We start from the raw sequence: 14,058 nt of genomic DNA on the forward strand, positions 1-14,058 counted from the left end.
GGAGACAGCCAAAGGGAAAGGCTGTTTGGGCAGGAAGCCCAAGCCCTCTAACATAAAAGAAGGGGGCGGGACCAGGAACACAATGGCGATTGAATCAAATATGAATCTGTGTTCCCAGAACAGAAAGGTGTTTTTGGTTTTGGAGGCGGCCTGGTGCTCTACAGTCCCCTATATTAATACAATATAAGATGAGATCTAAGAAATGTTTGAATAATGCAAAGAAAGAATGCATAGGCCATGTGTCTTCATGTCCAGTGGTGGTGTAAGTACAACCCCCATCATGTCTGTGGCTGTCGGAGTCTTGCAATGCCTAATGCGACTTGCACCACATCTGGAGGGACTTGCATCACATCTCTATAGCAGGGCAAATTGTCTTCCCCTGATATAGAGATGTGGTGCAAAGTCCCTCCAGTAGTGGTGCAAGTCCCATTAGGCATTGCAAGACTCCGACAGCCACAGACATGATGGGGGTTGTACTTACACCACCGCTGGACTTGAAGACACATGGCCTATGCATTCTTTCTTTGCAACATTGTTTCTTTAAAACATTTCCTAGATCTCATGAGTCCTTTTAGGCATTGCAAGACTCCGACAACCACAGACATGATGGGAGTTGTACTTACACCACCGCTGGACTTGAAGACACATGGCCTATGCATTCTTTCTTTGCAACATTGTTTCTTTAAAACATTTCCTAGATCTCATTAGTCCCATTAGGCATTGCAAGACTCTGACAGACATGATGGGAGTTGTAGTTACACCACAGCTGGAGGGCAGGAGTTTGCCTACCACTGCTCCAAATAATAATGTGATCTGGTACTGCTACGTTGTCCTGTTGATTTGTGGGATTTTAATGACAGGTTCCCTTTTATTCACAACTGACGGCAATGAACTTTGATCTGATTACTGATATGTGTGTTTTTTTTACTGCTTAACGGAAACAAATCGATTGTTACAAGGAACTAAAACTGCCGAATCTTTCATCTGAGCACCAAACATTTTCAGGATGTCATCGAAACAAAAGAGACGAAGGCGGTGCAGAGGAGGAAGTGGAATTTTCCAACACAAAGATGGCAACTTGCCCGTTAATCCGGAAGATACTAAGAACTGGTAATTACAGAAATCATCAGACAAAAGTGGCAAATCCTAAAATGACAAAACACGTCAAATGGACGCATAGCCCAAACTTTAATTTTTAAGATTCGGATGGCGTAGGGAATGGGTAAAACCCGTCAGTTTATTTTTTTGCTAAAACAAGTGAAAACGGGGCGCTGGATTGTAATTCAGATTATGTCAGGGCGCAGTGGTTCCTTCAGGGCTGCTCTCCACAAATTGCATCACATCTCTATAGCAGGGCAAATTGTCTTCCCCTGAGCCGGGGGGCCTTCGGTTGGGAATCCACATGTACAAAGTCAAACAAACAAAATATGATATATTGTATCAGTTCATAACACTGAAACATTAAACTGCCAACGTGTTTCGGCCTACTAAGATCCCCTTCTTCAGGGCTCCTGTGTTCTGATAAGTAAGACTCGGCTATGACACAATCACCAGGAATAAATACTTGTGGTGCGGGAGTTATAAGACACTCAGGATAAGTGCATTATGTAATGTTAGGGAGCTCACAGAGCACTCGCACAGAGCACTTTATAAACCAAAAAGTCTTTATTCTTTTTCTTCAGACAACTCACAGGTGAAAACACAACTTCGGGCTTAAGTTCAGCATGTAGCACAAAGTATATTGTCTCACCGACTCAAGGTTGTCCTGTGCACTCAGTGTCCCAGGAATTTAACGTTTGCCTCAGCAAAACACTTCAGGGTACTTCATAATCTTTAACCACTTCCAGCAGCTTTCCACACACCTTGTGTGCCTGGCTCTCTCAGCCTGTCTAATCCTACAGCCTCCCTGGCTGTTCCGTGTGTGGCTCCACCACACCACCTGGCTTGACCCTCGTGTGCCTCCAGCACACATCACACCACCTCTCCTCTGAGCTCTGGTCTGGGCTCCTAATTAAACTGCTTTCAGGCACCTGATCACCAGCCACACCTGACCTTAGGACTACAGATTTCATCCCACCCAGAACTCTAAAGGTGCCCATACACCTTACGATTATCGTACGATAATCGTATGCGATCGACTTTTCGTACGACAATCGTAACGTGTGACTAGAGTGCCCGAGTACTGTACAATCGTACGACTTTTGTAGGTCAAGCATGTTTGAAAACTTTGGTTCAATCGTACGATGTTCGCATGGTTGGTGGCGTTTCCGTCCGTCAAAAGTCGTGCGATTAACACTGCGCATACGAAAATAATTACGGTCAATTACCGCAAGTCGTCCAGGTGTTTTGTTTTTTTAACTACCGCTGATTGAACCTTTCGATCATCGGGGCAGGATGGGGCCGTGGTACGAAAATCGTACGACGGTTCGATCATCGGACGAAAAGTTTCATCCAATAATCGTAAGGTGTATGGGCACCTTAAGAAATGTCTAGAGGTCCAGATCCCAACTACAATCCGGAAAAACCGGAGGAAACTGAAAGGCCAGCTGCTTCCCTGCAGAACTTCTTCCCTGCATTCTGGAACCTCTCAGCCCCTCTGGCTGAGACTCCTGGGTGACCGTGTTGCCAGCTTACTCCGTGGCATTGCCACAATTAGCAAATCCTATTCCCTTGAATTCATATTTGACAAATTCTCCCCATAGTGTGTCGCAGTCCATGCCACAAATGGCGTAACTTACATACATAGGCAATGTACTCCAACATGGAAGAGGTCCTATTTACCTCCGATTACCTTTCTTATCACCCATATGGAGATATTTCTTAATTAATTGGTCACAGCTATAATATAATTAATTGGTCACAGCTACAACGACCTAATGTAAAAGTGTTGCATAAAAGAGATACCTGAATTTGTTGCAGACAATTATGGACACCGGCACTCCAATAGTAGAATAACGTCTGTTTAATGACGTCCGTGCAAAAACATACTCATTGCAATGTTTTGGGGTCATGCAGGATCCCCTTCATCAGGCATAACACTTGTTCTGCCTGATGAAGGGGATCCTGCGTGACCACGAAACATTGCAATGAGGATGTTTTTGCATGGACAAGTGTTCTGCCTGCTGAAGGGGATCCTGCGTGACCACGAAACATTGCAATGAGGATGTTTTTGCATGGACAAGTGTTCTGCCTGCTGAAGGGGATCCTGCGTGACCACGAAACATTGCAATGAGGATGTTTTTGCATGGACAAGTGTTCTGCCTGCTGAAGGGGATCCTGCGTGACCACGAAACATTGCAATGAGGATGTTTTTGCATGGACAAGTGTTCTGCCTGCTGAAGGGGATCCTGCGTGACCACGAAACATTGCAATGAGGATGTTTTTGCATGGACAAGTGTTCTGCCTGCTGAAGGGGATCCTGCGTGACCACGAAACATTGCAATGAGGATGTTTTTGCATGGACAAGTGTTCTGCCTGCTGAAGGGGATCCTGCGTGACCACGAAACATTGCAATGAGGATGTTTTTGCATGGACAAGTGTTCTGCCTGCTGAAGGGGATCCTGCGTGACCACGAAACATTGCAATGAGGATGTTTTTGCATGGACAAGTGTTCTGCCTGCTGAAGGGGATCCTGCGTGACCACGAAACATTGCAATGAGGATGTTTTTGCATGGACAAGTGTTCTGCCTGCTGAAGGGGATCCTGCGTGACCACGAAACATTGCAATGAGGATGTTTTTGCATGGACAAGTGTTCTGCCTGCTGAAGGGGATCCTGCGTGACCACGAAACATTGCAATGAGGATGTTTTTGCATGGACAAGTGTTCTGCCTGCTGAAGGGGATCCTGCGTGACCACGAAACATTGCAATGAGGATGTTTTTGCATGGACAAGTGTTCTGCCTGCTGAAGGGGATCCTGCGTGACCACGAAACATTGCAATGAGGATGTTTTTGCATGGACAAGTGTTCTGCCTGCTGAAGGGGATCCTGCGTGACCACGAAACATTGCAATGAGGATGTTTTTGCATGGACAAGTGTTCTGCCTGCTGAAGGGGATCCTGCGTGACCACGAAACATTGCAATGAGGATGTTTTTGCATGGACAAGTGTTCTGCCTGCTGAAGGGGATCCTGCGTGACCACGAAACATTGCAATGAGGATGTTTTTGCATGGACAAGTGTTCTGCCTGCTGAAGGGGATCCTGCGTGACCACGAAACATTGCAATGAGGATGTTTTTGCATGGACAAGTGTTCTGCCTGCTGAAGGGGATCCTGCGTGACCACGAAACATTGCAATGAGGATGTTTTTGCATGGACAAGTGTTCTGCCTGCTGAAGGGGATCCTGCGTGACCACGAAACATTGCAATGAGGATGTTTTTGCATGGACAAGTGTTCTGCCTGCTGAAGGGGATCCTGCGTGACCACGAAACATTGCAATGAGTAAGTTTTTGCACAGGCAAGTGTTCTGCCTGATGAAGAGGATCCTGTGTGACCCCAAAACATTGCAATGAGTATGTTTTTGCACGGACAAGTGTTCTGCCTGATGAAGGGGATCCTGTATGACCACGACACATTGCAATGAGTATGTTTTTGCATGGACAAGTGTTCAGCCTGATGAAGGGGATCCTGCGTGACCACGAAACATTGCAATGAGTATGTTTTTGCACGGACGTCATTAAACAGACGTTATTCTACTATTGGAGTGCCGGTGTCCATAATTGTCTGTACTATTTTGACGTCGACTACCGATGCACCCATCTCTTTACTATGGATCGGCGGTCAGGAGTGCAATGGGTGCATGGACTTCACCTGAATTTGTTGCACGCCTTGGAAATAGCAAGAAAAGTGTTGCACGGCTTTTATGCATTTGGTGCACTTAATAACATAACACCAGAAAAGTGTTGCAAATGCTTTACTGAACGGCCCCCTGTTATTTTTTTGCTGTCTGTGTACCATTGGGGAAATTTTCCCATCACTTCCTGTTCCGGGGACAGAACAGGAAGTTAGAGAAAATGAAGAAGAAGTTAGAGAAGGTGTCCCCATTGGAAAATTTCCACGTACCTCTTGTTCTGGTGACAACTGTAAAATGTTTAATTCCCCCCCCTCATTTTCTTGGTGACAAAGAGGGGTGAAATCTCTCCGATGGGGGAAACAGTAACAAAAGCTTGGCAGGGGTTCTGACCCTTCCCCACTCTATCCACAATTTAAAGAAAAAATACTTTTTGCCTGGAGATACACTTTAATGTTCTGAGGTGTAGGACGTTTCACACATCTCTTTGGAAGTACAACTCTTCCCATTGTACATAAACTGACTTTAGGTTTCCCACCTTCGCCTCTACATGTCTCGTTGTATCATATAACATGATAGCATTGTTACTACAGTACTGACACTCCCCTGAGTCAACAGCACAATACTTATAGGGAGTGGATACAACCTTCTAATAAAGGTTAAAGAAGGGCAGAGGGATTATTTTGTAGGGTGTGTTCCCGAGCAAAGTATTCACTACCGTCAGAGCAAGAACAGCATTACATCAACAGCAGAGTCGTGCTCCTCCCTAACACCACACATTGTGATGCGAGAATTCAATTCTACAGTCTCTGCGAGGAGCACTGCCAGATTAAAGGAGCACTCCCCTATGCAGGTCAATCTGGTCTAATCGTCAGGCTGTTTCCTGTGAACAGTAAACGGAAGATCGTTGCAGCAGAGCGAGCCTGTTCATGTAATTTGTGGACAGCCGGCAAGAAAGGACGCACAAGCTCAGCGAGAGCCAATCAGAATGAATCACTCACACATCCCTGCATACTAAGCCGAACTCTTATTGGCTGCTGTGGGTTACACCACTGCCCATCTGGAATAAGGCTGCTAGTGCCTACGGGTGCCCCATCACTTCCTAATGTATCCCATTGGGTGCTCGGAGGCCTGTAAGAGCCTGTGCAAGTATAAGGGGGCGAGACAGGTAATTCCATTCCAAAGGTGCCCCAACCTGCAAAATAATTACCATTAAAATATGTCATAAAGTGCTATATAAATCCTGTATTATAATAATGATGGAGCAGGGATTTACCTCCCAAGCGTTCTGGGTCACAGACTGCACACCGTTTTATTTCATTATCTTCATATTATGAAAGAAAACACTAAAATTTGTATGCTGAACTTCCATTTATAATGTGAGGTGTCTTATTCATGTCATTAGAACTGATCCACCATTGTAGGGGCCTTATCCATGTCATTAGAACTGATCCACCATTGTTGGGTGTCTTATTTATGTCATTTGAACTGATCCATCATTGTGGGGTGCCTTATCTATATCATTAGAACTGATCCACCATTGTGGTGTGCCTTATCTATATCATTAGAACTGATCCACCATTGTGGTGTGCCTTATCTATATCATTAGAACTGATCCACCATTGTGGGGTGTCTTATTTATGTCATTAGAACTGATCCATCATTGTGGGGGACCTTATCTATGTAATTAGAACTGATCTATCATTTCGGAGTGTCTTATTTATGTTATCAGAACTGATCCACCATTGTGGGGTGTCTTATCTATGTCTTTAGAACCGATCCACCATTCTGGGGTGTCTTATCTATGTCGTTAGAACTGATCCATCATTGTGGGGTGTCTTATCTATATCATTAGAACTGATCCACAATTGTAGGCGCCTTATCTATGTCATTAGAACTGATCCATCATTGTGGGGTACCTTATCTATGTCATTAGAACTGATCCATCATTGTGGGGGACCTTATCTATGTCATTAGAACTGATCCACAATTGTGGGGTGCCCTATGTGTCATTAGAACCGATCTACCATTGTAGGTTGTCTTATCTATGTCATTAGAACTATTCCACTATTTTGGGGTGCCCTATGTATGTCATTAGAACTGATCCACCATTGTGGGTGTCTTATCTATGTCATTAGAACTGATCCACCATTGTGGGTGTCTTATCTATGTCATTAGAACTGATCCACCATTGTGGGGTGTCCTATTTATGTAATTATATCTGAAACAAAATGAATGGACCTGTGTACAAAACACCACTTCCCCAACACAAGGCAGTCACTTCTGCTTTATCTCATTCACACAATGAAGATGTATGTTGAGAAATAAAACAATAAATATCATTATAAGTATAAATATATGAAAGTTAGTCTTTTATCAATGTGAAATGCGTACAATGTAGCAGCAAATGATTACATTCTGGAATTCTGAGAACTGAGGGCCCTCAGGAGGCATTGTGGGTCTCAGAGGTTGTGTTGCTGCAGGCTGGACAATGTCAGAGCGAACCTCCAGAGATGGAGAGAAAAGACGGAGACCTGGGAGAGGGTCAGCGAGTAATCGGAAACGTATAGAAACGTACAGAGAGGGAGATGTATCTATACAATCACATGATTTTTAATAAAAAGAATTAGTCTGAGCGAAAAAAACACATTTGTATACGTATAGAGGGATATACAAATGCTTGTGTATATGTGTGTGTGTGTGTGTGTATGTCTGCGGGTCTGTATGTGTATATAGATATACAGTATATGTTTTCACACAATTGACGGATACGTTCACTGTACTAAATAACGAGGCCTACAATGGTATTTGATATTCATTAGCCCGCTATTTGAAAGCATTGAGATGCAGTATTATAAATGTGATATCATTTGATGCTAAAAGAAATAAAATGTATCACTTGATTGAAAGATATTAGATGGATATACAGACAGACAGACAGACAGATAGATAGAGGGAGGGATATATAGATAGACAGACAAATAGAGAGAGAGAGAGAGAGAGAGATAGATAGATAGATAGATAGATAGATAGATAGATAGATAGATAGATAGATAGATAGATAGATAGTCAGGGTTTTTGACTACCCGTCTCCTCAACTGGGTCACTACAATCTTCATAGAACGGACAGATGAAACCATGACTCCACATGGAGCGCTCGGTGCACCACACCAGGTGGAACTCTTGTCAGGGGTCCTCAGCCATGGAGCGCTTGTTGCACCACTCCTGGCGGAACTCTTGTCCGGGGTTCTCAGCCATGGAGCGCTCGGTGCAGTGCACCACGCCTGGCGGAACTCTTGTCTGGGGTTCTCAGCCATGGAGTGCTTGGTGCACCACTCCTGGCGGAACTCTTGTCCGGGGTTCTCAGCCATGGAGCGCTCGGTGCAGTGCACCACGCCTGGCGGAACTCTTGTCTGGGGTTCTCAGCCATGGAGTGCTTGGTGCACCACTCCTGGCGGAACTCTTGTCCGGGGTTCTCAGCCATGGAGCGCTCGGTGCACCCTACCTGGAGGAACTCTTGTCCTAGGTTCTCAGCCATGGAGGGCTCGGTGCACCGTGCCTGGAGGAACTCTTGTCCGGGGGTTCTCAGCCATGGAGCGCTCGGTGCACCGTGCCTGGAGGAACTCTTGTCCTAGGTTCTCAGCCATGGAGCGCTCGGTGCACCGTGCCTGGAGGAACTCTTGTCCGGGGTTCTCAGCCATGGAGTGCTTGGTACACCGTGCCTGGAGGAACTCTTGTCCGGGGGTTCTCAGCCATGGAGCACTCGGTGCACCGTGCCTGGAGGATCTCTTGTCCGGGGTTCTCAGCCATGGAAGGCTTGGTGCACCACGCCTGGAGGAACTCTTGTCCGGGGTTACCAGCCATGGAGGGCTTGGTGCACCACGCCTGGAGAAACTCTTGTCTGCGGTTCTCAGCCATGGAGCGCTCGGCGCACCACGCCTGGCGGAACTCTTGTCTGCGGTTCTCAGCCATGGAGTGCTTGGTGCACCCCGCCTGGCGGAACTCTTGTCTGTGGTTCTCAGCCATGGAGTGCTTGGTGCACCCCGCCTGGAGGAACTCTTGTCTGCGGTTCTCAGCCATGGAGTGCTTGGTGCACCACGCCTGGAGGAACTCTTGTCTGCGGTTCTCAGCCATGGAGCGCTCGGCGCACCACACCTGGCGGAACTCTTGTCTGGGGTTCTCAACCATGAAGCGCTCGGTGCACCACGCCTGGCGGAACTCCGGGGTCCTCTTCTCAGGAAGTCCAGGCACATAACACTCTTTATTATACTCACTGAAATGCATTTACAATGCTTTTAGTATAAGTCTTTTAAACCTTACCATTATCTTCCCACAATCCCCTAACACTCTACTAATCGTACTGACAGCGGGAGATTCTGTGCAGCCTCTACCGCACTGTCCACTGCTGCCTATCTAGCATGTTTCAGGCACTAGGGGCTGTTGATGTGGCTAGAGAGAATAACAATTATTCTATTCGTTCGTTGTGTTGACATAGGTGTGCTTGAGTTCTCCAAGTGGCTGTTTGTCTTGCCCTTTCCCAATTTTCACTTTCAACACACGACGGCAGGATGACAAAGACCCGCACCACCACCACACACACACACAAATCTGTAGATTGCACAACCTTCATGTCCTCAGCTGAAAGTCAGTTTGTGTTGTATAACAGTAGAAGTGGTTGTACCTTTGGACCAGCCTAATCTATGAGTGGGATTGTTCCGTACGGCGGTACAAAGGACGAGGATGACGCGTTAACTGCGGTAGCCAATCAGAAATAAACTTTCACTGACTATAGAAAATCTGAATCTGGTTAATTTAAGTTACAGCACACCTACAGTACATCCCTCTGAATAAGCCTGCATGCATATACAGTGCCATGGGGGAAGGAAGGGAGGGTGGGCTGGTTAACAATGCAGTACATAAGAAAAGGGGCGGGATCATTTGAGCCGCCAAGGTACTACAGGTCACAGCGTGACCACAAACCATGCTGGGGGAAGTCAATATAGACTCATGCATGCTCAGGGTGCTCTTTCTCCTGTTGGAGACGCTGAGCAAAATAAAGATGAACCCCCCCCTTAAGCCCTGGTGGGGGGGGGGGGGGATGTGAGCCCCTGGATTTTTTTACACTGATGATCATTCATTTAAATATCCTTCTCTATTGTCGTTGGTGTGGCGCCCTGGCGACTTTTAACTTTGTACTATCATGGCAGTCACTGTTCGTCATGGAGCATGAGGATGTTTGTTTTCCTTGGCCTGGCCATGGGAAGGAGAAGCCATCCAAAGGGAGATAATATTACATTGTGTGCACATGGAACGGTCAGCTCTAGCACTGGGAGGGACCCGTCAATGCAGCTTTAGGTTACTCTAAGGCAATGGTTCCCAACCTATGTAACCTCAGGACCCACATTTGTCCTTGAACATTAAGTGGCGACCCAAGTCGCACTGCAATGGAACGCACGGCATTGTGGTACCGCTGGCGCTGAGGAGCCTCTCACATAGAAAAGTGGAAGGCACACGGCGACCCACTGAAAACAGGGTCGCGATCCACATTTGGGTCACGACCCACCAGTTGAGAAAACCAAGACTCTAAGGGGTCCGTTTTAGATTTTAGGAATTTTCCTCTCCTAGGGTGTTATGTATTTTCTCCTGAAGCAGACAAGGCGGAAGTGCAGTGGGGATTCCAATAATAAAGGGTTTTATTTCATCAGGAGCGTCTTGTCCTGTGTATGAGGTGTCGGGTTGTGGGCCCCAGAGAGCGTCTGGTCCAAATACGGCGCAGTTTGTTTTCGGCATTTCTTGAGTTTTTGTTTTTGTTTTTTTTTAGGAGAAAGAAAAAAAAAATAGACAGATACCTTTAACCAATCAGCTGCCAGAATCCAGTACGGGCAGAATCCATCACAGCAGTCACGATGCCTCTAACCATCCAGTCTTACCAAAGAATCTGCTTGGAGGTCATGGCATTGTTACGGCAGCACTCACCTGTCTGCCCGTCCGTCCGCCCGGCGCAGGTCAGTGCCAACAATAAAGATTTGGCAACACTTCCTGTTTATGCTTCATACAACATTCTGGATCACTATACCTGTCTATACAATAGCACTGATCTGTCTATATACCATTGCAGGGGGTAGCCAAACGTCGTCCCTCCAGCTGTGGTGACAGTACAAATCCCATCATGCATCTGCCTCTGGGAGTCATGCCCGTGGCTGTCAGAGCTCTGCAATGCCTCATGGGACTTGTAGTTCTATAACAGCTGGAGGCTTGAAGTTTGTCTACCGCTGCTCTATTGTCTATTTCAGATGTAGGCAACTTTGGAACTTCAGCTGTGGTAGAAACTACGAGTTCCATGAGGCATTGCAAGACGCTTAGGCCTCATTCACACAGCTAAGAGCCGGCCCGTACAGATCCATGCGGCGTGCCCTGGAAGGACAGGTGCTGCGTGTGATTGTATGCGGCAGCCTGTCCTTCTCTCGTCTCGGCGGGGTGACACTCGGTTACCGCTCCGGGTGTCACCCAGCCTCGGGACGCCCCTGCTTACAGCCACAGGCATGACTGCCAGAGACAGAGGCATTCTGGGATTTGTAGTGTTACCACAGCTGGAGTGCAGAGGTTGCCTACCCCTGGTCTATTTTGTTTTAATAAAACCCTACTGTACTGCAAATTGCTGCACATCATAACCTAAAATTCGGAGGTGGAGTTTATAGAGCCCCCTGAGTCCGGCGCCAACCCTGTTATCCTCTGACAACTTCAAAGTGCCGCCCTTCAAGTACATTATCAGGACATATTTTTTTGGGGCCTGCCTATGAGAGCCGGAATATCTGCTGTCATGTACTGCATTCTGTAGCATGAGTGGGGAATATCTAACAATGAATGAGCAAAGTGACAGTCCAGTTTCTTTAAAGTCGTTCTAATTCTTAAATGGATGACATTTGTTAAAGCACGGTGTATGATAAACAATTGCTTTTGTATATTAAATACTCTTTTAAACCTTTTTACCATGTCAGTGCTGCCGATCCTCTGCAGCCTCTTTCAGCCATTTCTTGCCTGCATGCACTCCATCCAATGTCAATACTCTAGATCAGGGGGTAGCAAACCTCCAGCTGAGGTGAAACTACAGATCCCATGATGCATCTCTCTCCTCGGGAGTCATGTCTGTGGCTGTGAGAATCTTGCAATGCCTCATGGGATTTGTAGTTCTTCCCACAGCTGGAGGGCCCGGAGGTTTGCTAACCCCTGATCTAGATAGTGACGACAGTGGGCCATGCCTCAGCAATGTGTGTCGGGTATAGTTGCTTGTAGTCTCCATCAAGGGGTGTGTGTGACAGCGTGACAAGGCAGGATGACGACTGGGACACAGTTGTCACCCAGTTAACAGGAAGTGCTTGAACTAGGAGCTCTGTGGCAGTATCACCGGGTATTCTTATAATACAATCTACAAATGTTGCAGCATTTTAAATGTCATGAACATGATAAAGCTTATGAGAGATTTTAGTCACGGGGTTTAGATCTGCTTTAAAGAGCAAATCTGGGTAGCAAGGCAACCCAAACATTCAACTGCTTTGGCAATCTGTTGTCATTATGCTGATGGCTTTCACGCTGAATACAATGCTGACTTTTTACATTCCCAGCGACGAGACCCATCCATCAGAGTTCTCAGTCCCACCTACCAGGGCAGTCACAAAGTCACATGGTGGCGTCACATTTCCACACTGCAGGAACAAGTCACACCTGTCATTGCTTTGTGTTCTCCTAGTTAAATTTTTCTTTGTTTCCTGTTTTTGGGTGGCTACGTTGGTTTGCAAGGTCCCAGGTAGGACTACAGTCATATATTCATACACTGCCTGTGTAGATGCAAACATGCAGCCCTGAAGCCTACCAAGTCCCATTCTTGCTCCTCCCCCCCGAAGGTAATAGACTGACCGCAGCTCCTGAGGCCTCAAGCCCCGCCCCTGTTCCTCCTCTAATGCAATAGACTGACCGCAGCTCCTGAGGACTCAAGCCCCACCCCTGTTCTTCCTCTAATGCAATAGATAGACCGCAGCTCCAGAGGACTCAAGCCCCACCCCTGTTCCTCCTCTAATGCAATAGATAGACCGCAGCTCCTGAGGACTCAAGCCCCACCCCTGTTCCTTCTCTAATGCAATAGACTGACCGCAGCTCCTGAGGACTAAAGCCCCACCCCTGTTCCTTCTCTAATGCCCTAGACTGACTGCAGCTCCTGAGGCTTCAAGCCTCGCCCCTGTTCCTTCTCTAATGCAATAGACTGACCGCAGCTCCTGAGGACTCAAGCCCCACCCCTGTTCCTTCTCTAATGCAATAGACTGACCGCAGCTCCTGAGGACTCAAGCCCCACCCCTGTTCCTTCTCTAATGCCCTAGACTGACTGCAGCTCCTGAGGCTTCAAGCCTCGCCCCTGTTCCTCCTCTAATGTAATACATTGACCGCAGCTCCTGAGGCCTCAAGCCCCACCCCTGTTCCTTCTCTAATGCCCTTGCTTCAACTCCAGTGTAATAGATTGAATGCAGCTCCCAAAGCTGCAAGCCCCGCCCCTGCGCCTCCTCCAATGTAATGGACTTGCTGCAGATCTTAAAGCTTCAAGTCCCGTCCTAGCTCCTCTAATGTAATAGATTGGCTGTGGCTCCAGAGGCCGGGTCTAAGATGGGGCATGGCAATATGACGATTGGAATGATGGGAAATGTAGTCACAACAAGGGCGATCCGGTGGTGTCCTAAGCGTGCGGGTTCCCGTAAGGAAGTTCGAAGAAGCGCTGTTGAGCAATCCAAAGCCAGTGGCTGTGACCACCATGTGTAAGCGGTTCTGCACATATATAGAGGAATTGCTTTCCTGAGAAGTGTTTTTATTGGTGAATAATTATATATAAAAGGTAAAAGGAGAGTTTAATATTACTTCAAGGCCTTGTGGGAGGGGCAGAGACTCGGCCAGTGTCAGGAATCCCATCACCGGAGTCTCTAAGAGATCTATGAAGCCAGCGAGTGACCACCCGGTACTGAATTCAATGTATGTGTATCTGAAACTGGAACACTGGCCTGTACCTTGAGGTGGAGCTCCATCCTATACTATATATATATGGGAATATGAGGTAAGCACTAACCCGTAGGAAGGGAGGAATGGAAGCGCCGGACAGTATTCTATGAAAGGCTTGAGGTAGCGGCAAGTGGTTCCTCTCAGCCCGAGTCACCTCCTCCTCCATGAAGGACACGTGATGGGCCACCATCTTCACAAAGGCCTACAGAGAATGAGCAACATCAGTATGAA

At 47.0% G+C, this 14,058-nt stretch overlaps 1 protein-coding gene across 1 annotated transcript in view; it reads right to left on the reverse strand.

Moving 5' to 3' along the window:
• BCAS4 (breast carcinoma amplified sequence 4) overlaps positions 1-14,058 on the reverse strand; it is a 68,969-nt gene that overhangs the window by 25,724 nt on the left and 29,187 nt on the right. Inside the window, exon 5 of the mRNA XM_018566383.1 lies at positions 13,895-14,029. Within this exon, the coding sequence (XP_018421885.1) occupies positions 13,895-14,029 (135 nt within the window). The remainder of the gene's footprint in view (positions 1-13,894; positions 14,030-14,058) is intronic.

Source organism: Nanorana parkeri, unplaced genomic scaffold (assembly GCF_000935625.1).
Source record: "Nanorana parkeri isolate BGI_ZX_2015 unplaced genomic scaffold, ASM93562v1 scaffold946, whole genome shotgun sequence".
Taxonomy (NCBI): domain Eukaryota; kingdom Metazoa; phylum Chordata; class Amphibia; order Anura; family Dicroglossidae; genus Nanorana; species Nanorana parkeri.